Source organism: Schistocerca serialis, chromosome 4, assembly GCF_023864345.2.
Source record: "Schistocerca serialis cubense isolate TAMUIC-IGC-003099 chromosome 4, iqSchSeri2.2, whole genome shotgun sequence".
In the NCBI taxonomy this organism is placed as follows: domain Eukaryota; kingdom Metazoa; phylum Arthropoda; class Insecta; order Orthoptera; family Acrididae; genus Schistocerca; species Schistocerca serialis.
The window spans coordinates 862226333-862252749 of NC_064641.1; the positions used below are offsets into that span (position 1 = coordinate 862226333).

At 39.9% G+C, this 26417-nt stretch overlaps 1 protein-coding gene across 2 annotated transcripts in view; it reads right to left on the reverse strand.

Moving 5' to 3' along the window:
* The window catches only part of LOC126473510 (dnaJ homolog subfamily C member 28), a 126196-nt gene that overhangs the window by 36647 nt on the left and 63132 nt on the right, over positions 1-26417 (reverse strand). The window contains exon 6 of one of the 2 annotated variants that reach the window (XM_050100608.1): positions 21656-22145. The exons of the other annotated variant lie outside the window; for it this stretch is intronic. Coding sequence (XP_049956565.1) covers positions 21741-22145 — 405 coding nt within the window. The 3' untranslated portion in view covers positions 21656-21740. Of the gene's footprint in view, positions 1-21655; positions 22146-26417 lie in introns of those variants that run through there. 2 annotated transcript variants of the gene reach the window in all.

Sequence of the window (26417 nt, forward strand, 5' to 3'; positions counted from 1 at the left end):
TGATGTAGGAGGCTCAGGTTCTATGGGTACCTACAACAAATGAACAACAATAGGCTTACCAAGAAGATCTCAATTGTTAAAAGCTACAAGACTGGAAGCCTGTGTCTTAATGAAGTACTAAAGTACTTGAATTTGACCGGGATCTCTGATCTTGAGATAGAAGATCGTTCCAAATTTTGTGCTATGGTAGATCTTGGACTCCACCACCTACAGTCCCTAAATCTCAGAAGCCTCTTTCACAGGAGAGGAAGGAGAAATTATCAGCAGGGCTCAAGAGATATTGGGAATGGAAGAGAGCATCAAAGAAGAACTAGTCATAAGTGCTCTATAGTGGGCTTAAAACAGTAATATATTATTATTTATTTTCGTTACAGCCAGCTATGGGCTATGTTTACACAACTTCCCTCACTTTCTAAAGTTCTCTTCCTTCCTCTTTTGCCAGTACTCCTTCATCTGTTGGCTCACTCGTGTACATTCTTCTGCTGAGAATACTCTGGTCTTCCTCATTTTCTCCTGGAAGAAATCCTTCACCTCCGCAACCTTTTTCCTAAAGATCTGCCAGTTCACAATTTCTCCTGCCATGATCCCGCATTTTTCTAGATCCCAGTGCAATTCTTTCACCCATGGAACTTGTGTCTTCCTGTTCTTCTGGAAGAGAAGAATCTTGTTGCTGAGCCTCTCTCATTCCATTCTTTTAATACGTCCATAGAAAGACAGTCCTCTTTTCTTCAGTGTGGTGGTGATATTTTCAAATTATTGATAAAGTTCTTGATTTGATCTGAGGTGGAATGTAAATTCATTAGATACTTTTCTGGGCCCAAGAATCTTTCTAAGGAATTTCCTTTCTTTCTTTTCCAAGTCAGAAAGTCCCTTCCTGGCTATTTTCTCAGATGCATATAAACATTCAGGTTTGACGACCGTGCTGTAGTGTTGGAATTTGGCCTGGTATGAGAGTGATTTAGATTTATATGTGTTCTGACACAATCTGAACGCTATTTCCATTTTTCTTGCCCGTTCTTTAATTGCTGCCTTTTCATTGTTGTTTGGAGTAAAAATCTCTCCTAGGTACTTGAACTTCTGAATTCTTTTGATGTCGCCATACTTGGCCCTCATTGTCCAAACTGGATCAGTGGCATTTATGTTCATATATTGTTTCTTCTCAAAATATATTTGAAATCCTGCTTTCACTACTGTTTCCTTGAGGACTTCAATCTGTTTAGTTGCAATTTGCAGATTCTCTGCAAAAAACACTATATCATCTGCAAATGCGAGGCATTCAAATGTAAGCCCAGATTGTTTGCTACTTAGCATGATTCAATTTGGTAAGTTGAACTGACTCATTTCTTTTCACCCTTCCCAGATAACTTTTTCTAAAACGAAGTTGAACAAAATTGGAGAGAGACTGTCTCCTTGTCTCAAACCTGTTTTGATTTCAAAGGGCTCTGACAGTTCTAAAAATTTAATTTGTGATCGGGTGTTTGTTAGTGCTTGCTAAATTAGCCTCGTTGTCTTATCATCTGTCTTTCAGCACTTCTATTAATATGTCTCTATCTACTGAGTCATACGCCTTTTTAAAGTTCACAAATGTCGTGGTCACTTTCTTATCAGCTGCTAGTGTCTTTGTTTTGACTGAGGTTTTGATGGTAAAGATCTGCTCTGCACAAGGTCTTCCTGTCCTAAGGCTGGCTTGATATTCACCTAGTTGTTGATCTGTGTGTTGTTCTATTCTATGTTTGAGAGCAATGGCAAGGATTTGGATGCTACTGGTAGAAGTGATATTCCTCTGTAATTATTGACATTGAATTTGTCTCCTTTCTTGTGCAATGGGCGGATGACAGCATCTCTCCATTATTCTGGGATCTCTCCCGTGAGCCAGATTTTTTGAAAGAGTCTTTCAAGTCGTTCCAGAAAACTGTCCCCTGCGTACTTCAAAAGTTCTGCAACAACTGAATCTTTGCAGTCACTTTGTTGTTTTCAAGCCCTGGATGATCTCTCATATTTCCTTTTTGTCTGGTGGGGTGGAATCAGGACGTTTATTTTGTGGTTCCTGGGAAGTTAATTTTTCTGATGGTGGGTCACAGTTGAGCAACTCTTTGAAGTATCTAGCCAAGTGTTCACAATTATTCTGTTTGTTGTTCACAATCAATTTGCCCTGATCATTTTTGAAACAGATGTTGGGTGATGAGTAACCTCTAAGTTTTGATTTAAATGTCTGATAGAAGCTTCTGGTGTTGTTCTTCTGGAAATTCTCTTCCAGCTCCTTTAATTGATCTCTTTCAAATCTTCATTTGGTGTTCCTAAATACTTTTGCTGTTGTCCTCCTTTGGGTTTTAAATTCTTCGAAGTTCTATTTGGTAGAATTCCACTTGTTCCAAGCTCCAGAACGTTTCCGTAAGGCATCTTCACATTCATCATCCCGCCATGGATGTTTCTTTTTCTTAGCAAAGAAAATTGTTTTTTTCGCTGCTTCCTGAATCTTCTGAGCCATTTTGTCCCACTTGTTAGAGTTTAACGTGTCGAGTTCATGCTGATACTTCACAACTATTTCTTCACTGATTTTCAGTTCTTCAATTCTGTACTTCTGTATTCTGAGGGTTTTCCTTCTCTGATTTCCAGGGATTGGTTTCACTTTGGCCCTTGTCAGGTAATGGTCGGAATCAAAATTAGCATCCTTCTGCATTATTTCCTTCAGGCTGACGGTCGCTTGGTGATCAATTTGAAATTCTCCTAACATGGGATGGGGTGATTGCCATGTTTTCATCTGCTTTGGAGTTCTGTTAAACTGGGTGGACATAATTTTCATTCAAATGATTCACAAACATCGATCAATCTTTCTCCATTTCTGTTTGTCCTTCTGTGAGCTACATATTTGTCCACAATGTTCCGGAATTTTCTCTCTTTTCCAATCTGGGCATTGAAGTCCCCCATAAGGATCTTGACACGCTTGTCTGGGGTTGTGACCAAAATTCTTCTACCTTCTCTGGGTTCTTTCTATTGTCTTCATTGATTGACGCATGGGCATTGAATACGGTGTATAATTTGTTTCCACTTGCAAGAGTTACTATAGACAGTCTAGGAGATGGAGATCTGAACTCTACTATAGATTCAGTTATACAATTATGAATGAAGAAGGCCGTTCCAGGGATCAACACTGCATTCTTCATTTTCTCTGTTTTCTTAACCTTGATAGCTGGTCATCCTTTCAGTATCCTGTAATTGCCCATAGCTGACACTTCATCTGTTGTGAATCTTGTTTCTTGGACTGCTAGAAGTTTGATTTTGTATTCATCAAGTACTTTGATCAGTTCCTTTTGTTTTCCAATTTTCAATAGGGTGTTCACGTTAAGTGTACGAAATAAATGTTTCTCCTTCGTTCTGAGTTTGCAGGGTGATGGATCCTCCGACTGATGGTGTAGGGGCCTCAGAATCCATTGCATTACTTGAACCAAAATTTTGGCTCCGGACTGAACCAGCTTGCCATCATGGTAGTTCCATGGGTTTATATTTGTGGGATAGGGTGAAACCCTACCCACAAAGAAATAATATATAGTATATTGGATTCCAAGTCCCTGTCAACAAAATAAAGTGGAATTCTTTCTGGTGGTGTAACTGTATTTAATAATTTGTTGCAGATATGACAATAAATTGGAAATATGCCAAAACTGGAAACAATAAATTCTCTATCTATCTGGATTTTGGATTTCCTTAGTAAGAAACAATGGTCATTGTCAATAAACCACTTTTTAACTGACAAATAACATATGCTGTCTAACTTCAGTGATAGCAACAATGATATTACACACACACACACACACACACACACACACACACACACACACACACACACACGGGAAATGTCATCCTGGGCACTAAAGTCTGACGTTGGTGAGCGGCACTTTTGGCTGAGGCAGTTGGTGTGGGTCTAGAAGAGGTGCAGGGCTGTGAGGGGGAGGGATTGCTGAGGTGGTGAGAGATGTAGGAGAGCTGCATTTTGAAGAGTGCAGGGACAGGACAGTGAACTGCTAGGTGTAGTATCAGGAGGCCATGCTGGGGAGGGAGGTTGGGTGGTTGGTAGAGGAGGGAAACAGAGAAGGGCAAAGGACTCTGTAGGTGTGTTGGGTGGATAGCAGGCATTTGTGAGTCTAGAGTGGGAAGAAGCCAGATGCCACAGGCTGTGGAGCAGTGGGGCGAGGACATCGTGTTGGTCAGCACGCTTGGACAGGTGGGTGGTCTAGCTGTCTCTTGGCCGCAGTATGACAGTGGCCCCCCATGTGAGGAGACTGCTTGTTAGAAGTCTGCCTTTACAATTCCGCACAGAGGTAAGTTGCAACCATATGGCTGCTTTCGTGGGTGGCCCTGCCTTTGATGGGTAGGGAATCCCAAAAATGTGGTGGTGTGAGGATGTATGGGGCAGGTATCACATCTAGGTGTATTACAGGGATATGAGCCATGGACAAGGGGTGGCAGCAAAGATGGAATAAGGACAGACAAGTATACTGTTTAGCTTGGGTGGGCAGTGCGGAATACCACGGGGGAGGGGAGGGGGGAGATTATTTCTCATGTCAGGGCACAACAACCAGAGAGTAGAAACCCTGGTGAAGAATGCAATTTGGCTGCTCCAGTCCTGGATCGAACTGGGTCACAAAAGGGTGTGCTCTTTTGTGCCAGACAGTGGGTATGTGGGGGATATTAGGTGCTGGGGGTTGGTAACACTGTTGTTGACAGGCACAAATGGAGCCATTTGTGAGGTGGAAGTTGTCATCCGAGAAGGTGGCTTGTTGGGCTGAGGAGGACCAGGAGAAGCAAATGGGACAGAAGGTGTTGAAGTTCTGGAGGAATTTAGGTACAGGTATACTTACACTCAGTTCAGTTAGTGAAGATTTCTTCAGTGAATCTGAATCAGGTGAGGGATTTGGGATTCTGGGTGGGCCCATGAATAGGTTGGCATGGGATGATGCCACGAGGATGATAATTTATGTACACGACAGATGCAGCTCACTATACTTGTATCCCTATGCTAAAGCATGTTTTTATAAACATGGGGTTCTCCATCATCAAGGGTGTTATAACTGTCCCGTACTCCCACCAGTGATGCGGAAGATAACCTTTTACAACTCTTCGAGGATATTGACCATTCACTCAAATCTTAACACCATAGGTCTCACCTCCGACAATCTGTCCTCACCGTAAGCACACCACAACTATGTGACGCCCTCTCTGAGAAGACATTACATTACATGGTGTAAACCAGTTGTTATCAGCTGGGCTTCAGAAGGAGCAATCAGGTGCAGAATCCTCAGCCTCTAACCATTTCAAGTGAATTATATGACATGTACGACAGCTTGTGCTACTGTGCTGACTATTGGCTTTTTTACTTCGACTTTTTTGTGGTCAGCATTATTGTGATCACAGTACGATAACCTTGCATGGACTTGGTATTGTCGTGTGCATACCTATTCAGTGTAATGCTGTATTGTCAAAAACTGTTGTTCTGAGCCCATGGCTGTGTGCAAAATACAGGGTGATTCTTGCAGAGAAGATAACAGCACCAGCCACCTTGTATAATGCTATTTATTTATATAAATAACACTGTACCAGTGTCCAGTAATGCTAATTATATATAAATGAATAGCATTATAAAAAGTGGCTGGTTGTTGTTATCTTCTGTCCAAGAATCAGCCCCTATTCTGTGTAACTTGATTACTGTCAATAAACATGTTCAAAGTGAGAGCCTTTCATAACAGGTGCTATGGAACATAATGTATGACTAATTTAATGGCTTGGTTCAAATGGCTCTGAGCACTATGGGACTTAACATCTATGGTCATCAGTCCCCTAGAACTAAGAACTACTTAAACCTAACTAACCTAAGGACATCACAGAACACCCAGTCATCACGAGGCAGACCCCGCTGGGAATCCAAAATTCACAGCATAGAAGCACATTTATCAAGAATTGGCATAGCCTTTCTTTCCAGCTGCAGCTTCATCTTCCTATCGTTTCACTCTGGTGCATAACGATATATATGTGTTTCATCACAAATTACAATACAATATAATAACCAAAAAGAATCATCTTATGTGCAACAACAGTAATACCTTCAGCCGAAGGTATTATCATTATTGCAATGACATAGCAGCTTCTGTCCCAATACCCATCATAAGACAGATTTATATAAAAATGGTCTTATTTTGTGTAGAAATTTGGAAGTCTGTGGTAATTTTTTTATTGACATAATTTTGTTTTTCGGCTTGTAGAATGGAAACCCACTTCACACACAATTTTTTCACTTTAAAGCCCTCAGTGTTGGCACCACCTGTCCTCCCATACCATTCACGCACTAGGTAACACACCCTGTATAAAGTTTCTTGCTGCCCAAATTGACAAACTACAATGGAATCAGCACATTGATATTTTGGAAAAGCAGCTCAGCTAGGCACGCTTTGTATATATCTCTATTCATTGTTTTGACCTACAAGCAAATATCAGAGATAATTTTAAATTTCTCACTCTCCATCATACTACGGAATCAACTAATGGAATACATACTTACAGACAATAAAGTATTTATATGGCAAAAGCAAGCAATATGAATATAGAGTAAATTGCATCATGGCTGAGCAGTCATTGTGTCTGACTGCTATGTCGAGGACTTGGCTTCAATTCTCAATACTGCCGAGGATGTCTCCTTGGTGGGAGGACTGTACGATGCACTAAGCCTGATGAAGCAAAGTGAGGAGCTGGGCGCCAAGTATCAGAAAGCTATGAGTTAGGAGTGTGGTGTGTTGACCACACGTCCATTCACACTGCATGCAAAAGCAACTATGTGCAGAGGATGACATGGTGGCCAGTCAGTTCCACATGGTTCTCAGAGCCGGAATGTAGACTAGAGCTATATAAGTGCTCATTCTGGAAAGGACATCATCTTACTTTACACTTATTTTAAAGTCCATTTACTGTTTTATGGTATTTGTAGTTAATGATAAAAATTACTTTCATATGGATTCTTGATTTACATTCATAACACAAGTTATAAAAATTCATTAATAATTGTGAAAGATGCAGAACCAAATCATTAGGATTAAAATACAGTTCACAATCTCTGAATGTGATAATTCAATGTCCTGTGATGTCCTCATGTTGTACAATCAGAGTCCCTTGACATCATGGCATGGAATCAGAGAGTTTGGTATGCATTCCTGGAAAATCTACCACCACACTACTTACAAGCAATTCCACCAAACATCAACAGTCGTTGATGCAAGATTTTGATGAAAAAGATTGCCTTTGAAGGGTGATACCTCAGGAGGAAATAAACCTTGCACATTCCTAGCTACATATGGCCAGGTATTATCCTGCTGAAACATGGCAGAGTCCCTACACACTATAATCTTAGTAATGCATGGGCTGTTATTCATTGTGTAGGAAGCAAGATTACTGTCACACATGATGTTTGCTTTTTTTACCTATTAACAATGCAGGCAGCCAAGTCACAGTCAATATACATTGATCAGCCCAAATATTATAAACTGCCCACCATGATGTTGGATGCCGCCTGGTGGCGTTGTGGGCAAGTGACATGATAACAAAAGAATGCAAGCAGAGCACCGAGAATATGGGCTACAAATGAGGGAATCCATTGAGATAAGCGACTTTTATAATGGACATATTATTGTTACGCAGAGCCTGTAAACAAGTATCTCGAAAATGGCAAAGCTGGTCAAATGTTCATGTGCTACTGCCGTGAGCATCTACGGAAAGAGGTAGAAGGACACTGAAACTACCACTAGGCGCTAAATGGTTGGACATTATGACTCTTCACAGAATGTGTGGTTTGGAGGCTTGTCAGCTCTGTAAAGTACGATAGATGGTGATCTATGGCATCTCTGCCGAAAGAGCACAATGCTGATGCAAGCACAAGTGTTTTGGAACACACCATTCATCGTACATTGTTGAACAAGGAGCTCCACAACAGACCACCCCTGTGTGTTCACATGTTGACCCAGCAACATCGTTAATTACACAGGCCAACGATGGAAAAACTTTTTTGCTGAAAATATCTTATTCTTATGTTTTTAGGGTGGGAAATCCAAATATGATACTTCCTTCACATTTTATAGTTAAATTTATTAAATTAAGTGATTTTTAAAGAATTTAAAAGCTTTTATAGAGTTAAAATAATTTAAAAAGGAGGTGTAATGAATGTAGATGACATTGGTAGCACTGCTGAAAAACATTTGCTGGCAAAAAAAGGTCGATTCTATTTTTGTGTTAACAGATGGTGTTTTGTTTACTGTCAACTTAACCTCACTTTCCCGTTTCCTGTACACGCTCTGTACAATGTCTAATCATGGTTGTAAAAACTCTGCTGACAGTTTTTGTTATATTTATGGTGAATTTGTGATTAAAAAACACCAAAGAAACATTACAGACTTTGTGAAAAAGGTTTATCTATCATACTTTGGAGCTAAACTTGGTGATCAAGATAAATCTTGGGCACCGCTTAAGGTATGTTATGTGTGTGTTGAAGGTCTGAGTAAATGGTCCCAAGAGGAGAAAAAAGCTTTTAGATTTGCTATTCTTATGATATGGAGGGAGCCAAGAAATCATTCCGATGATTGCTACATTTGCAGTGTTGATATTACTGGTTATAATTCAAAAAACACGAAGGTAATAAGCTACCCTAACCTTCCATCTACCATCTGACCAGTAGGCAAGGTGTAGATTTGCCAGTTCCTGAACCACCAGATGATTTAAATTCTATTCCAACAGAAGTATTTTCTGATGTACAATGTGATTTAGATGAACCAAATGATGATGAATTCCATTGTAATATAGAAAGTCTAGAGCCCAAATTGTTTACTCAGACCAAGCTTAACAATTTGGCTAAGGACCTGGGCTCGCCGAAAGAAAAAGCTGAATTGCTTGGCTCTAGATTAAAAGAAAAGAACTTATTGGCAGTTGGAACCAGCATATATATGTATAAAAAGAGAGAGCAGCAATTCTCCAAGTTTTTTCAACAACAATGTACTTTAGTGTACTGCTCAGACATTCGTGGTCTGATGAATGAGTTTGGTATTGAATACAAAAAGGAAGACTGGAGGCTGTTTATTGATTCATCAAAAACTAGTTTAAAGGCTGTTTTATTACGCAATGGTAACATGTATGGATCTATATACCTTTTGGACATTCTGTACATATGAAAGAAAGCTATGAAAACCTAGAAATAGTGGTAAATAAAATAGGCTATTCTGCTCATGGTTGGATGATATGTGGTGATCTAAAAGTAACATGCATGCTCCTTGGTCAGCAAGGTGGCTTTACCAAATTTCCATGTTTCTTGTGTGAATGGGACAGTAGGGCTAGGAATAAACACTGGTGGAGAAAGAATTGGCCTGTGAGGGAGTCTTTAAAACCCGGTGAGAAGAACAATCTACGCAAAAATCTTGTAGATCTAAAAAACTTACTCCTACCACCTCTGCATATAAAGTTAGGCCTAATTAAACACTTTGTATAGGCTTTGCCTAAAGATGGGCCACTTTTTAAGTATATCTGCCAAAAGTTTCCACACCTTTCAGAAGCTAAACTAAAAGAAGGTGTCTTTGTTGGACCTGACATTAGAAAATTGATGTTTGATGTTAATTTTGAATCCACAATGATCTTAAATGAGAAATAAGCATGGGTATCATTCAAGCAAGTAGTACAAAGTTCATAAGACATGAAAAAGACTCAGAATAAGTTTCTATTATAGCTACAGTGTTAAAGAAGTTTAAAACTTTAGGGTGTTTAATGATCCTGAAAGTTCACTTTTTAGACAGTCATCTTGATTACTTCCCGGACAACATGGGAGATGTTAGTGCGGAGCAAGGAGAGTGTGTTCACCAGGACATTAAAGTGATGGAAAAACACTACCAAGGCTGCTGGAACACCAACATGATGAGGCACTACTGTTGGTCACTTCACTGAGAAGTTCAGCAAGCAACTCATTGTAGAAAAAGCTACACAAGAAGCTTCAAAGAAAAAAGAGAAAGAAAATACAAACCAATTCCAACTGACAAGTGAAACCTCTACTAACAAGTATCATTGTTTTAAGTAGCTTACTGTAAATACAAACCATGCTTATGTTGTAACAAAGCTTTTCATTAATTTCCTGTTTACTGTATAGCATAGGATTTTTATATTGTATAGTAAAAAGCATATTGCTCAAAAACTATGGGTGATACAATAAAAAAAAGAAAAAAAAAACTAAGACCAGATTTGGATTCAGCTCATAAAAATCTATAAAGATCGGCTATCAAAGTAAAAAAAGTTTTTTAAAAATATTTTTTCGTTGGCCTTTGTTATTATTGCAGTGGGCCCAGGACCATTGGGATTTGACCATCGAGCAATGGAAAAATGTCGCCTCTTTGGATGAATCACATTTTCACTGCATTAGGTCGATGGTCATTTTCACAAATGCTGTCATTGAGATGAATGGCGCCTTGAAACGTGCAGCACGCCACAAATGCAGGCTGGTGTGAGCAGTATTATGTTATGGAAGACATTCTTCTGCGCTTGCATAGGGCCTGTGATAGTAATCAAAGACACGCTGAGAACTGCGAACCACCTGTGTCCCTTCATGCTTAATATCTTCCCCAACGGCGATGTCATCTTTCAGCAGTAAAATTGTCAATGTCTCAGAGCCAGAACCATGCTACAATAGCTTGAGGAACATTATAGTTAACTCATGTTGATGTCTCAGTGACTAAATTTGCCTGATATATATCCTATGGAACCCATTTGGGCCGCTGTTGCATGCCATCACTGTGTACGCAAGTCAGCAGCACTTTATTTATGTGAATTACATGACCTGTCTGTACACATCTAATGCCACATACCTTCACAAACCTGCCAACAAACTGTCGAATCCCTGGTATGCAGAACCAGTGACGTATTTTGTTCCAAAGACGGATGAACAATTTAGCTATTAAGCAGCTGTTCAAAATTTTTAGGCTCGGTGTATGGGGGAGAACCATTTGCTAATGGATATCTCTCTGCTATGTGGGATATGCAAAATTGTGAGTACCACACAGAATGTGGTCAGTCTTTATAGAATTTGGCAAGCTCAAATCACCTGAGCTAGGGACTGGCAAGGGCTTCCAGTCCTAACTGTAAATTCTGGCGATGCTTCCACTGAAGCATCGCCAGAATTTACAGTGTCTGTGATGTGTTAGTGACATACCATGTCCCATATGGAATGGGGATTTTGGTTAACCACCTGGAACATGAAAATGTTGCAAACCACTACCAAAAACCCTCAAGTCAATGAGGTTGGCAACTGTTGAAGCAAAACAGTTGTTACGAGGTAAACTGCACAATGATGGTGGCTTTAGATAGCCCTTTACGATTTTCAACTCAAAGATGAACTGTACACACTAGACAAAGACCAGGTGTTTTTGAGAATGTTGGCGAGGCTGTTCCAGCGGCCAGTGAGAGAACAGAGTACAAACAGATGCAGATTGTGGCAGGCATTGTAACAAATGATGCCTTTCATGTAGCCTTCTTGTTAATACCTAGATCTTTGCAGCAACTGGCAGAGAAGATTGAGAAGACTGCCTTACTCATGGAGTTCCAATGAAGCTCACACTCTGCAGCACTGTTACCGCAACTGATCATGGCTCTCTGTATTTAAGTCAGATGGTAAGTTTTAATCGGAGACTTTGAAGGTTCTGTGACACGGTAGGTTCCAACTTTCATGATTTGTGTCACAGGATTGAGAACTATAGGGTAGTCAAGTGTGTACTACACGTCAGAGACTGCTACACAGGTAGCTGACCATGCATGGGGTGCTATTGTGTCTTTTTTCCTTCCCTTTTTTTCTTTTTTAATAGAGAAGGCTACTTTCTACCCACTCCAGATAATATAAGTGTAGAGAACCTCACAGTCAACTGCGGAAGCAGTTGCAACAAAATGTCAGAGACTGAACCAAAGAAGCTAACATATAGGCACAGAAAGTTGATCAAAAAACAAAACTGACAGTAGTGAGAGTACCAAAGTGTGTATCAAAAGGATAGGCTAATGGGAAATGGATGTGAGATTTCTCACGTTAGACAAGAAAATTAAATTCATTGACATCTGTATTGATCCTGCATGTTTGAACAAGACTCAGTATCAAGGATAGAAATAAATTTGTGATTGGATCTCTTTTCTATGCACCAGATTCCCATCGAGACGTAATCAAAGAGAGAACCTCAGTTTGGTAGTATGTATGTTCTCCAGTCACTGTCATAATTGGAGGAGACTGTAATGATCACAAAATTGACTGGGATGGTTATAGTTTTGCAAATTGTGGATGTAACATTACATTCTGCAAAACAGTACTAAATACGTTGAGACTGGTACCAATGACAATAAAACAGTACTAAATATGTTGAGACTGGTACTAGTGACAATGTGGCAGTTCTAACTACAGTGATTATAAAAGTACAGAGGACAGCTAAAACGTAGGAAGATTTACATGTTCAGTAAGTTAGATAAAGAGGTAGCAATGTCATATTTCAAAGAGGAACTCAAAACATTTACCTCTGAGCAATACCATGGAGAACAACCAAGGCTCAAATATGAAACATTAATTGACCGCACACAAGACAGATAAATACCTACTGGATGTAAAACAAAGGATATGGCTATATAAGCCTTTGATGGCTACTGTAGAAGAACCTTACAGAAAAACCTCTCAGGACAAGGAGGAAAAAAATCTGGTCAGTGGCACTGAAGTTGCTGACTAGACACTTGTGGATGATACAGAAACTGAAATTGAGGGTAGCAAACCAAAAGCAGAAATCTGAACTCAATTTCCAAATGCTCCGTTACAAACAAACTGCACGGAGTACTTCCCCAGATTAATTCTCACACTACTGCAAAGCTGAGTGTCACAGATAATAGTGTGAAGAGCATTGAGAAACAAATAAAATGGTTAAAATTGGACAAAGTTTCAGGGCCCAATGGAGTCCTTATCAGATTCCATATAGAATTTGTGATGGAGTTAGCTGGACTTTTAACCATTATATATTGTAGATCCCTGAAAGATACAAAAAAAAAAAGCTTTTTAAGAGAGGAATCTTGGAATCATATCATATCACAGAGACAGCAAAGACAAGCGTAGACTAATTACAGCATGAACCTAAGCATTTAAGCAATCATTCTTCACATAATACATACCTGAATCGAATAAGTGTCACAATAAAAATCACCCTGTCAGGAACTTCACTGTGGTTTGCAGAGTTCGGGTATAGGTGTAGAATTGTTGTCCTTCCAAATGTGAGCCATTTCACTAAACACAGTGCCAGTTTATGGGTTTTCTCTCCTAAGAGAATTGTATGAATGATGCAATGTATGACGCACTGAGGCACAAATATTAACACAAATAACTAAATTTTCTCACGATATTGCAATAATTGTTATGTTTTGTCACACGATCAGAGTGACCTCACTTTGTACAAACATCTCCCCCCACTCCCCCCCCCCCCCCCAATACACATTCTCTCAGTGTTAGAACAATACATCTCCCTACACCACCAACGACCTGAAAGTCTTTCTAAAATCTCAATTACTGTCAAATTAGTCAACTTTATCCATACCCATAAAGTTCATTTTCATGGGGCAGATCTACAAACAAACAAGAGAGACTGCGATGGGAACCGGGATGGCTGTGTTCTATACCAGCCTTTTCATCCGTCCATGGAAGACACATCCCTCAAGACACAGAAGCCAGGCACCTGCCTTGGTACAGAGTTATTGATGACATCTTTGTGGATAGACTCATGGTGAAGAATGATGCCTCTGTTTTCTCCAAAAACTTAACTTTTTTCCCCAACTAAGATTCACCTGGTCCTTTTGCTAATCCAAATTCCAATTCCTTGATGTTGATCTCCACTTCACTGAAGTCCATATTCAAAACACAATGTATTTAAACCAATTACTACGCAACAATATCTACACTTTGACAGCTGCCAACCTTCCACATCAAATTCTTCATTTCCCTACAGCACAGGCATCTGCAGCAAATGTGTTTGCTCCACCACCAAAGCCATTAACAACTATACCAATAACCTCTTCCAGGGTTTCCTCTTCATGTCCTCCTAAACACACACACACACACACACACACACACACTTTCCTGGATAAAGTAGCTACTGTAGTGTTGCCTTTGTGGTTTTCAGCTGTGCCGGAAAGACCGTGAAGCAGATAGTCTGCAATTAATGTATTAGCATTGTTCAAAAACAAAAATTAATTACAATGTCATAATTAAAATCAATCAACTACTGTTTATAATAAATTCTACTTTAACCATCATAGTGTGTGTGAAAATACGGTACTTACAAAGTACTTTAGAATCCAATTTCAAATTTTCTTACATTATTTGGGACAAAATACTGTCCAGCACCTGCAGTATTTGAGAAGCACATTGCTTACTACACTTGTGCTGTAACATGAGATTATCGCTCACCCATCACTACTCCTGGGTTAAACAAAAATTTTCAACAGCATGAAAAGTGAGAGAATTAGACGGCGGATAATCCGCAAAGCTGATAATTGACAGTTTACTGTACTATTTATGTTTTTGGACAGTCACTTGACTTATAAAAATGTTTAAAGAAATCTTCCAGTGACTGTACAATCCTCTCTCTTCCTCCCCCCCACCCCTCTCTCTCTCATTACTTACGGTGTAATGCTGACATGTTCAATATCAATTTCGCAGTTTGAGTATGATAAAACTGGATCAATACAAAATCAAAAATCAAATCAATTGAAATGCAATGCCTATGTATCATAGCTTTTGTTTGATTTTCTTCATGGTCCTATTTTTGTTTTTCATTTATTTTCCTTACCAATTTTGCATTGTATCTTCTCAGATTTCTCCTCAGATATTTTTGTTTAATTTAGTATATTTATGACGTTCACCTGCTTTTTTTCTTCGTTGATAGTCCTCGGTGTCGACATACTGCATTGTTACACCGGCTGAAAAATTGGGGGTGGAAGTTCAACACTGACTACTGTAAATGATGTAGCCGACAGTTGCACAGTGGCGTTTCACTGTTCTTTACTTTCACTGTTCACAACCCCTCCAATCTTACACAGTTATATGGCCAGTTCACTATTGGTAAATGAAAAGCCCCATCAATAGCTTGCAGATAAACATCAACATACTGCTACAATAGTTTGCTGTTGAACATCTATGACCAGTAAATACCCAACCACACAGTTCACTATTTCTGAAATAAATTGAACAGATACTGTTATTGTTTTAAAACACAGCCTATTTATGTTACACTAATTCCACTGTTCAGTTGACACATTGCTCTAATTTATACAGACTTCCGGTCTGAAAATCAGCCGTGGACTGACTGTCTCGGGACCAAAAATCGGGCCTTAATATATCCTCACTGTAATAGGCACTGAAACTACACATTGTTCGATTTTGAAGTTACAGAAATTACAATTAAAATGTAACTCATTCAATTAAATGAATACATAAAAAATTCTTTCTTTTTAACAGTTACTTCTACCACAAAGGTTAGGTCGAATTATTTGTTTAAATAATTAACATGTATAGTTATACAAACAATACTTTTGACAAACCTGGTAATTATATTGGAATTAAGTAAGGGCTGGCTTTGCTAATACGTTTTCGAATGGAGCCAAATAAATACTTTAATAATCCTAGTAGTTCTTCTTCCAAATGTTTATAATTAGTACAGCATTTATATTTGTTTGTAGGTCAATAATAGAATCTACATCATGAAAAAATTACTGAGAACCCTATAACAAAAGATTTGGGATTACGGAAGTGTCCGAATCCACCCGTCTGCTTTGACCCATGATGTCATCAATATGGCGGAAATGGCTATTCTAAGCGTCTCCAATATGGCGCTTATGACGTCACTAAATACACACAGTGACAAACACAAAAATACATATAAATGTGACAATAACATCTCTCTCCAAAAATACACTCAAAAGAACAGTACAATATGGGAAATTGGGGGTTTTAGGGTGGGGACAAGCAAAATATAACAGTAAAAAAGCACAATACGATCCCAAACCACACAAAATGACAAAAAAGGAAACAACGTTACAACATTCTACTACACCAACAACATCTATAGGAATTGGACACTTCCCTTGACCTATATAGGTCAACCACAGGTGAAGATACCAAAACACCAACACCTACAAACTACGAAAATTGGAATCGGACATTTCTCTTGACCTATATAGGTCAACCACAGCTGACGATACCAAAACACCAACACCTACAGCTAAAAACTGCGAAATTGGAATCGGACATTCCCCTTGACCACAGTTGGCAATACCACAACACCAATACCTACAACTAAAACAATAAAAATTGGAATCGGTCTTTTCCCTCGACCTATGTAGGTCAACCACAACTATTGATACCAAAAAACCAACACCTGTGGAAAAAAAAAAAAAAAAAAACCCTCAATATAAAAATCAAACATCCCTACATAATTTAAAACAGATTTAGTACACCATAAATACACAAAATATGACAATTCAAGAAGAATAAACGCAAAATAACAATTACTCCCCCCCCCCCCACACACACACACATGCCACCACATGTACCTGTCCCTGATCCGAGACGACGGCTCTGGTCAACCTTATGTGCTCGTGACAAATACTACACTTCGCAATCTCAGCGGTCCAAATAACTGGAGGAATTTAATAACAGACAACATGTTCTCCTCGATCTCCAGCCACAATATAGAACTGTTATATTTCATCGTCATATCGATACCTAACAACAGAAGCCACACAATAAATTAAACGTCTTACTGCACCACAGACAGCAAACCAGTAGCACCAAACACATAAACAAAAAAAAAAAAATGTTAACTCACTGGAAAAGCTCCAAACCTTACGTCCCCAACTACAAACGCTGCCAATAATTTCACACATCCAACACCAAGGCTCAAATGAACCCAGTGCAACATATTACACTCAGTACATACACACACACACACACACACACACACACACACACACACACACACCAGCAGAGGGCACCATCATACACAACAAGACGACATCTACAAACACAACCAACTCATAAACTCCATGCCATAATGATGTCACACAGCACAACACCCTTACGTCATGGGTCAAAGCAGACAGGTGGTATCGGACGCTTCCATTGACCCAAAATATTAACTAGGAATAGTCAAAATATATTAGGAAATTGATTACATACACAAAACTAAGCACAAAATTAGACCAGGTGCTATACTTCTTAACTGAGGGCCACCCTTTCTCTTTTATGAAAATGCAGATTATACTCATGTATGTTAATGGTAATAATGAAAAAATGACTTCAAGGAGGCAGATGGAGAAATAAGAGCGGAAGTAAAGAAATCCCAGCTTTCTTCATCACATATTCTATTGTTTTTATATAACTTTTTCTTGAAACTCTGGTATTCTCTTTAATTGTTGGTTTGTTTCAGTAGAGATTTTCTTTCTTTGTAACTTAAGCGTCTTCTGGTGCTTGCAAATGTATCTGCAGTAAATGATTATTGCTTTCACCTATGCCTGCAATAAAGAGCATATTGGTGCATATATTTGATAGATTTCCATGGAATATCTTGTGTTTGGTTTTTAAAACAAGTATTGATATTCTTTTGGAGATTCCTCCAAGCAGACCTGTAAAGAACCAATGCCTGATGAAGGGTGGAAGGTAGACCGTGGTATGAATTTTTCCTTCTTTTCCTGCTGTTGTTTATTTTGTAAGATTTGCGCATAGAGCTTATAACTGTCTATTTTGTTGCATATTTATTTACTGGTTTTGAGGTGTAAACACCTGTGAGTTTTATGAAAGGATTTGTTATTCGTATTCCCCGTATTTCAGTCATTCATTGAATAAATTTCATTTATTTCAGTAATCAGTGTGTCTAAACCTTCAATAAACGCTAATAACTCGTTCACGGTTTTCCACCCTCTATACAATATTTCTTGTTGCGTGTTGAATGGTAAACGTCTAATGAGTACTTTTACTAAGTACATTTCATCTATCGGATCATCTAAGTACTCCGATTTTGTCATATGCCATACTGTGTACCCCTTTGTGCCCCATGAATTATTGTATGGAGTAAGGTGTAATAACTTTAAGATTCATTTTTCTTGAAATCTTGATGACCAGTACTTCCTCTTAAAGCTTTCCTCAAATTCTTCTGCATGAGCATTTCCCCATTCTGCAGTGTCTCCCATTAAATATCCTAATGTGAAATCTATTTTCTTTAAGTCATCCTACTTTTTACGTAAATATCTGGCAAATACTAGTAAAAAATAAATTTCGTATACATCAGTGTCTGGTTTATACTTTGGAAATTGCTTTGCTAAATTAAATCCATTTCCTATATATAAATTCTCTGTTACATCTTTAGTTACTCCTGTCATAGTTTCAGGTTTACAATTTTCTAATTCCTTTTTATTATCATCTGTTGCTTCCCATATTCTATCTAGTTCTTGTTTACTGCCAATTGTACCTTCCCCAGAAGTGATTTTGTCATTATTTATTTTTGTTTTGTCTTCTACTTCTTGTGGTATGAGTAACTGTAAACGTTTTTTCCAAATGTTTCATAGCATCAGGTGTCCCTATAACAGCATTTTTCTGTATGGACATAATATGCTTATTTACGTCTGCAATACTAGCTTGTACCGTTTGGAATTGGGAATTCACGTTGTCTACATAGTCAGTCCACTGTCGGATTGTTATTCTATGTACACTTTCTTGTAAATCATCTGTTAACACTTGTTTAACTACTTGTTGTACCTCTACCGGAACAAATTCTTGTAATTCATTTACTTTAGAGTTTATTTCCATTATTTTAATGTTTATATTATTAATTTGTGTTTTAAAGTCAGATTCTAAGTTAGCTGTAACCTCTTGTATTTTATGGCTTATTATGTCATCTATTGATTCAGTAATTTGTTCCTTAAAGGACTTAATTAATTCAACTTGCTCCAGTTTCCATCCTTCCTTATCCTTCACTGCTTGTTCTTTAATTATATCTTCTAGTTCTTAACTCCTCATTTTGCATTGCCATCTTTCTTGTGATCGGCATGCACTATTTATTACCAATTGATAATATTAACATTAAACCCTATATTCACATAACTGTTTCTACTTTTTAAACGTTCACGGCTCACCCTTCTGCACAACTGGGAACTATGTGCTGGTTGTAGAACAGCCGAAGTCGTAGCTGGGCTGAAGCTGAAGCTGACGTCTGCTCTTGTGCTGCGTGCTGCCACTGACTGGACAACACAGCACCCCGTACTCGCGTAACTGCTCGCCACTCAGCATTGATAACTCCCGCCAGATTGACGTCCGCCACATGCGTTACCCAGTTGAAACGAATTTGTTAAGTTTCAAACAAATTCCATGCACTCATTGCTTGTAATATGCGCGTGCACTTTCTGCTGCCACTGTCTTCTTCTTTCTTTCTGTTTGAGATTTATGACAGTAAATTATATTTTCCATTCATTATGTGTTTACTATTCTTTCTTAGACAGTTCGTTGAAAAGAAGCTCTTAATTATTTTTGATTTCTTGTTATGTGCTTTATAAGGCACTGTTGTTGATCACTAGTTGCCAGGGGCAACTTCTGTCTTCTATCCTTTGGAGTCATAATTCTGACTAGTAAATTTTCTGTACTTTCTTGCTGGTGCATTCTCCATTCGTGTTTACCATTGTCACCATGTGGTGTGTATTTTTCCTTCTTTTCCTGCTGTTGTTTATTTTGTAAGATTTGTGGTGGGTCTTCTACCAGAACTAGCGGGAAGTTGCATCCCTGGCTGATATAACTGGGCAGTATGAAAGTAGTATTACCTTCATCCTCTCTTCTTAGAGTTGTTTTTTGGTGGTCTGGATCCTTCCGTGCCACCTCCCTGTCGATCCAACCGTGGTGAAGATTTCTGGAATGCTTCTGCAAGTTCTCTCTATCGCACTACTAAATAAATAGCCAAACCGCTAACAAACAGGGGTATATTTTGTCCAACATTTTCACTGTTACTTTTCTCAATACAACTAACAATTGCTATGGTTTACCACTCTCTTGAGTACATTCAAACATCCGTACACATACACTATAGGACCTGAGAGAAAAACCAGAAAAACAATTATCACTCTCCAATTGTCCATTACGCCCTTGTTGGTGCGTCGTCTACCCCATGGCTCTTAGATTCAGGCACTTGCTGTACCATGGCACAAATGACTCCTGGATGACCAGTGGTTGTAATACCATTTTCACTGGTCCCCTTCTTGCCGGCTCCACCACTGTTCCACATTCACTGCATACAAGAAAGGAAAACACAAAGTTTCCCTTAATGAGATTTCCACTCTGCAGCGGAGTGTGCGCTGATATGAAACTGACCTGGCAGATTAAAACTGTGTGCCCGACCGAGACTAGAACTCGGGACCTTTGCCATTCCGCGGGCAAGTGCTCTACCATCTGAGCTACCGAAGCACGACTCACGCCCAGCCCTCACAGCTTTACTTCTGCCAGTATCTCGTCTCCTACCTTCCAAATCTCATTCTGGAAACATCCCCCAGGCTGTGGCTAAGCCATGTCTCCGCAGTATCCTTTCTTTCAGGAGTGCTAGTTCTGCAAGGTTCGCAGGATAGCTTCTGTAAAGTTTGGAAGGTAGGAGACGAGATACTGGCAGAAGTAAAGCTGTGAGGGGCGGGCGTGAGTCGTGCTTTGGTAGCTCAGATGGTAGAGCATTTGCCCGTGAAAGGCAAAGGTCCCGAGTTCGAGTCTCGGTCGGGCACACAGTTTTAATCTGCCAGGAAGTTTCAAAGTTTCCCTTTCCCACTACATTTATCCTTATTCAATTTACTCATGAGCATCTCTTGTCGACAGCTTTCCCATGGTCTTTTGGGATGTTAACAAATATCCCGAAACACTACAACCGTCAACACATCGCACATAAATAGGTCGAAAAACAATTTGTTGTTTCATTACACCATTGACAATAAAGGTTTGGAAGCTCTAGCAGCCATGAAATAACTGAGAGAAACCTAAATAGGAAGTAGTTGGATATGTCTCATGGCCTAAGACCATTGCCCCAAGTTCTCTCAGTTCACCAGCCCAGTAGGTATGACGATGGCTCTTTATATCATACCTCAAGTCAAACAAAATCAATGGGTGAGGGAGGGAGGGGGGGGGGGGGGGGGAGGGAGAGAGAGAGAGAGAGAGAGAGAGAGAGAGAGAGAGAGAGAGAGAGAGAGAGAGAGAGAGGTGGGGGGAAGGGGGGCGGGAAGGAGAAAGTACTGTTGTCCTCAACATGGTTAGCTTGAACACCAGAAGTAGACATGATATGTCCTTGCTTTCCTCAGAGGTGTGACCTGACTTGCCCAGCCAGTTAAAGGGGCCTATAACATAAAGTGGATTCCAAGACATGATACAACTTTTTTTCATACATACAAGTCAATTCCAGAGGTGAAATACGTGCCACTTATATAAGAATGCCCATAATCAACAATAAAAAATTTAGAAACCAAATTACAATGATAGTACATTGTCTTAATCGTAATTTATTTGAAAATTATTAGTTTTACTACAAAAATAAATATTTGACATCATTTAACTTTATGTAATCATAATATCACATTACACATCACATAAGTGTGTTTACATGTTCTTTTTGTATGGGGACAGCAACAACAAACATAACTGAACTTCATACTTTGCCTGCAAACAAATAGTCAAATATATTGAGAACTGATGAATTATTATGTTGATATTTATCCTCACTGGCACCAGAGCTTTTATTAACAACATCAAATTTGGTTTTACCATTCTTTAATATTTTCTCAGCTTCCAAATTTATTTGGAACAAGAGTTTCTGTTTCTCTAGTAAAGGGACCTGAAGATTATAATCATTAATTTTCTTATTTAATCTTTTGACACTCTGCTCCTGATCACAGACTGCCTGTTTCCACACACGTACTTCATCAGTTGTAAGTGGTTCTGTTCCAAGAGTTGATCGTACTTCTGAAAGTTTGCTGCGAATTTCTGCGGCATCAATTTTAATTTCCTTTTGTAGTGTAATCCATTCTGGCACATAGCCATTATCTATCATTACCTACCCGACATAAGAAAAAGTAAATAATTATTGTTATTCAGCTTGAGAGCTCTAATAATTCTTGTTCTTAGGTATTAAATAAATAATATTACCTGTGAACAGTTACCAAACACGATGTAGATATGGCACAGCATGAATAGTCACAATATAATGCACCTGCAGTTTGAGCTTAGATAAGAATTTGTTACATCCGCTTCCTAAGGTTCACCTGTCAAGTTTGTGCATGAATTTCTCACAATCTTTATATCATTTCATTTTCCTGGAGGAGATGTATGAGATTTATCTTTGCCAAAAACCTTTCAGCCTAAAGATTTGTGATTCATGGAACACAGATTTTCAGAATAAAGTAAGAATATGATACTGCACCAGATGTACTTTAAAAAAATATCATGTTATGCCATCCAACACCAAAATTTACCAAATGCTGATATTCCAATATCTTAAGGGTGTTTTGGCAATTGCTGATGCTGATGTAGGCATAGGTTTGCAAAAGTTTAAAAAAAAAAATTATTTTCTCTGATTTAGTGTATGTAATTGATTGTATGCTTTCATTTAACTTGCATTTACATAAAAGAAGATGTAAATGCTACATCAGATCCAAGACTGACAATGTGAATCAGTAGAATGAACTGATATCATAAACAGGAAAGGAAGTCCGGTTTCAGATTTAGAAGAAAATGATGGACTTAGTGGTGCATACTGGGCTCATGAGCTCTGGGAATTACACTCCTGGAAATGGAAAAAAGAACACATTGACACCGGTGTGTCAGACCCACCATACTTGCTCCGGACACTGCGAGAGGGCTGTACAAGCAATGATCACACGCACGGCACAGCGGACACACCAGGAACCACGGTGTTGGCCGTCGAATGGCGCTAGCTGCACAGCATTTGTGCACCGCCGCCGTCAGTGTCAGCCAGTTTGCCGTGGCATACGGAGCTCCATCGCAGTCTTTAACACTGGTAGCATGCCGCGACAGCGTGGACGTGAACCGTATGTGCAGTTGACGGACTTTGAGCGAGGGCGTATAGTGGGCATGCGGGAGGCCGGGTGGACGTACCGCCGAATTGCTCAACACGTGGGGCGTGAGGTCTCCACAGTACATCAATGTTGTCGCCAGTGGTCGGCGGAAGGTGCACGTGCCCGTCGACCTGGGACCGGACCGCAGCGACGCACGGATGCACGCCAAGACCGTAGGATCCTACGCAGTGCCGTAGGGGACCGCACCGCCACTTCCCAGCAAATTAGGGACACTGTTGCTCCTGGGGTATCGGCGAGGACCATTCGCAACCGTCTCCATGAAGCTGGGCTACGGTCCCGCACACCGTTAGGCCGTCTTCCGCTCACGCCCCAACATCGTGCAGCCCGCCTCCAGTGGTGTTGCGACAGGCGTGAATGGAGGGACGAATGGAGACGTGTCGTCTTCAGCGATGAGAGTCGCTTCTGCCTTGGTGCCAATGATGGTCGTACGCGTGTTTGGTGCCGTGCAGGTGAGCGCCACAATCAGGACTGCATACGACCGAGGCACACAGGGCCAACACCCGGCATCATGGTGTGGGGAGCGATCTCCTACACTGGCCGTACACCACTGGTGATCGTCGAGGGGACACTGAATAGTGCACGGTACATCCAAACCGTCATCGAACCCATCGTTCTACCATTCCTAGACTGGCAAGGGAACTTGCTGTTCCAACAGGACAATGCACGTCCGCATGTATCCCGTGCCACCCAACGTGCTCTAGAAGGTGTAAGTCAACTACCCTGGCCAGCAAGATCTCCGGATCTGTCCCCCATTGAGCATGTTTGGGACTGGATGAAGCGTCGTCTCACGCGGTCTGCACGTCCAGCACGAACGCTGGTCCAACTGAGGCGCCAGGTGGAAATGGCATGGCAAGCCGTTCCACAGGACTACATCCAGCATCTCTACGATCGTCTCCATGGGAGAATAGCAGCCTGCATTGCTGCGAAAGGTGGATATACACTGTACTAGTGCCGACATTGTGCATGCTCTGTTGCCTGTGTCTATGTGCCTGTGGTTCTGTCAGTGTGATCATGTGATGTATCTGACCCCAGGAACGTGTCAATAAAGTTTCCCCTTCCTGGGACAATGAATTCACGATGTTCTTATTTCAATTTCCAGGAGTGTATGATGAATATGCTTGAAGTAATAATTTCACACTTAGCTTATATAGTTGTTTCAAATAATGCTGGATTAATTAGAAAAAAACTTAGTTCTTTTAATTAGTATAACAAAAAAGGTCATTTATACAGGATGAAAATAGTGATGGCACATCATTAGTAATTTGCACGTAGGTAAATGATGACCAATTCTCTGTCCTTATGAAGCTACATAACATTATCAACTGATTCCCATTAATTGATCCTTAAAACTGGAAGTAGCTGCACAGTATGGCATAGGACAGTGGAGAATAATCTGCATAACCAAGCTCCACTGTACACCAAAATGATGTGATTGAATGGAAACACAACATGTGACTAGACGTAACAAAATAAACTGCATATTTCTCATAATTCTTACAAATCCAGACCATGGGTCGACACTGGCTGGGTTAGAAGTATCTCTGGTGATCGTTACATTTTAACTCAGAAATTTTGGATATTACATTTCACATTAGAAACAGAATTTATTTTAAGTATCAAAGATGAGTATCTTTTACTACACTTTGTTCTGAAGGAATATGACCAGATCTGGTCAACAAAAATTAAATTTCATTTTTTTTACTCAACAGTTTAGAAACAGAAAGAAAATTAAGAGAAATATGACCAGAAATGATCATAAACATGTTTATGTATTATTACTTCACTCTAATCTCATCAGAGAATGAAGAAATAAAAGAACAGAAAACTTAAGATCAGAAATGATCATAAACATGTTTATGTATTATTACTTCACTCTAATCTCATCAGAGAATGAAGAAATAAAAGAACAGAAAACTTAAGACTTTGATCGGCTGACCTCATTGAGGATTTCCACATTGAAACTGGTAGCAGTGACCATGTGGCAGTTGTAGCAAAAATGATTATGAAAGTACAAAGGGAAACTAAAACAAGTAAGAAGGTTTTTAATGTGTTCAACAACCTAGATAAAGAAGCAGTAGTGTTACGTTTGAATAAAGGACATGAAACATTTTGCTATGGGGAGGAGCGTGTACAACAGGCTGTTCCAACCGAGCTCCAAGGAGCCGGAGCACTCCGGAGCACTCACTGCGGCAGCTCGGAGCCTGCGTGGAGGGGGAAAGCGAACTCACTGCCCCCTGGCCGCATGCAGCCACAACTAACGCAATAATACATGTTCAATGACAGCTACGACTAGCTGCGGGAGCCCTGTACCTCTATTGGAGGATACCTTTCTACTCACTGAGAGGGATGGTCATCCACAGTGTCCTGTATGTCATAAAGTATTTAATTCTGCAAAGAGGTACAATATACAGTGACATTATACACGTCTTCACGCAGTGCACTACGATCAAGTAGAAGGCATTGCTCGCAGAGAACTGGTAGCCAGGCTTAAGAACGACATACCAGGAGACATAAGTTTAAAAACGGTTTCATAATACGGAGGGTATCAAAACATGCAACATAATTCGTCTTCTGTAATGCGTTTATAATTTTCAGGTGAATGAGAGCGGAGAAAACACTACTGAATCTGCAATTCAAGCAAGCTACAGGGTTGCTCACATCACTGCGACAAGTGGCAAGCCATTTTCGGTGGGATCACTCGTAAAATATCAGCATGGTAGCAGTTGCAGAATGTTTGTTTCCAAGGGAGGTGCAGGCAATTGAAGGGGTTTGCCTGTCGAAGCAAACAATGTCTCATCGAATCCTGGACATGGCAGCGGATTTAGAGGTACAGCTCAGGAAAAAGACGGAGAGCTTTGTTGCATTTTCGCTAGCGTTGACAAAAGTACCGACATATTGGACTGTGCTTAGCTTGCAGTCTTTGTGCATGGTGTCGACATGGAGCTGCAAGTAACTGGAAGAACTCTTGGATGTGGTACCACTCAATTACACTCCAACAGGATGTGACATTTTTGAAGCTGTTTGTGAATCAGTGGACAAGATGAATTTGCCGTAGGATAAGCTCCATTCTGTAGCAACAGACGGTGCACCACAAATGATCGGGCGTCACCAAGGTTTTGCTTCTCATTTGAAAAATAAACTCAGGGACGAATTCGGGAAAGACATTGTGACTCTTCATTGTTTTATTCACCAAGAGGCACTGTGTGCAGAAACAGTAGAGCTAGGTGGCA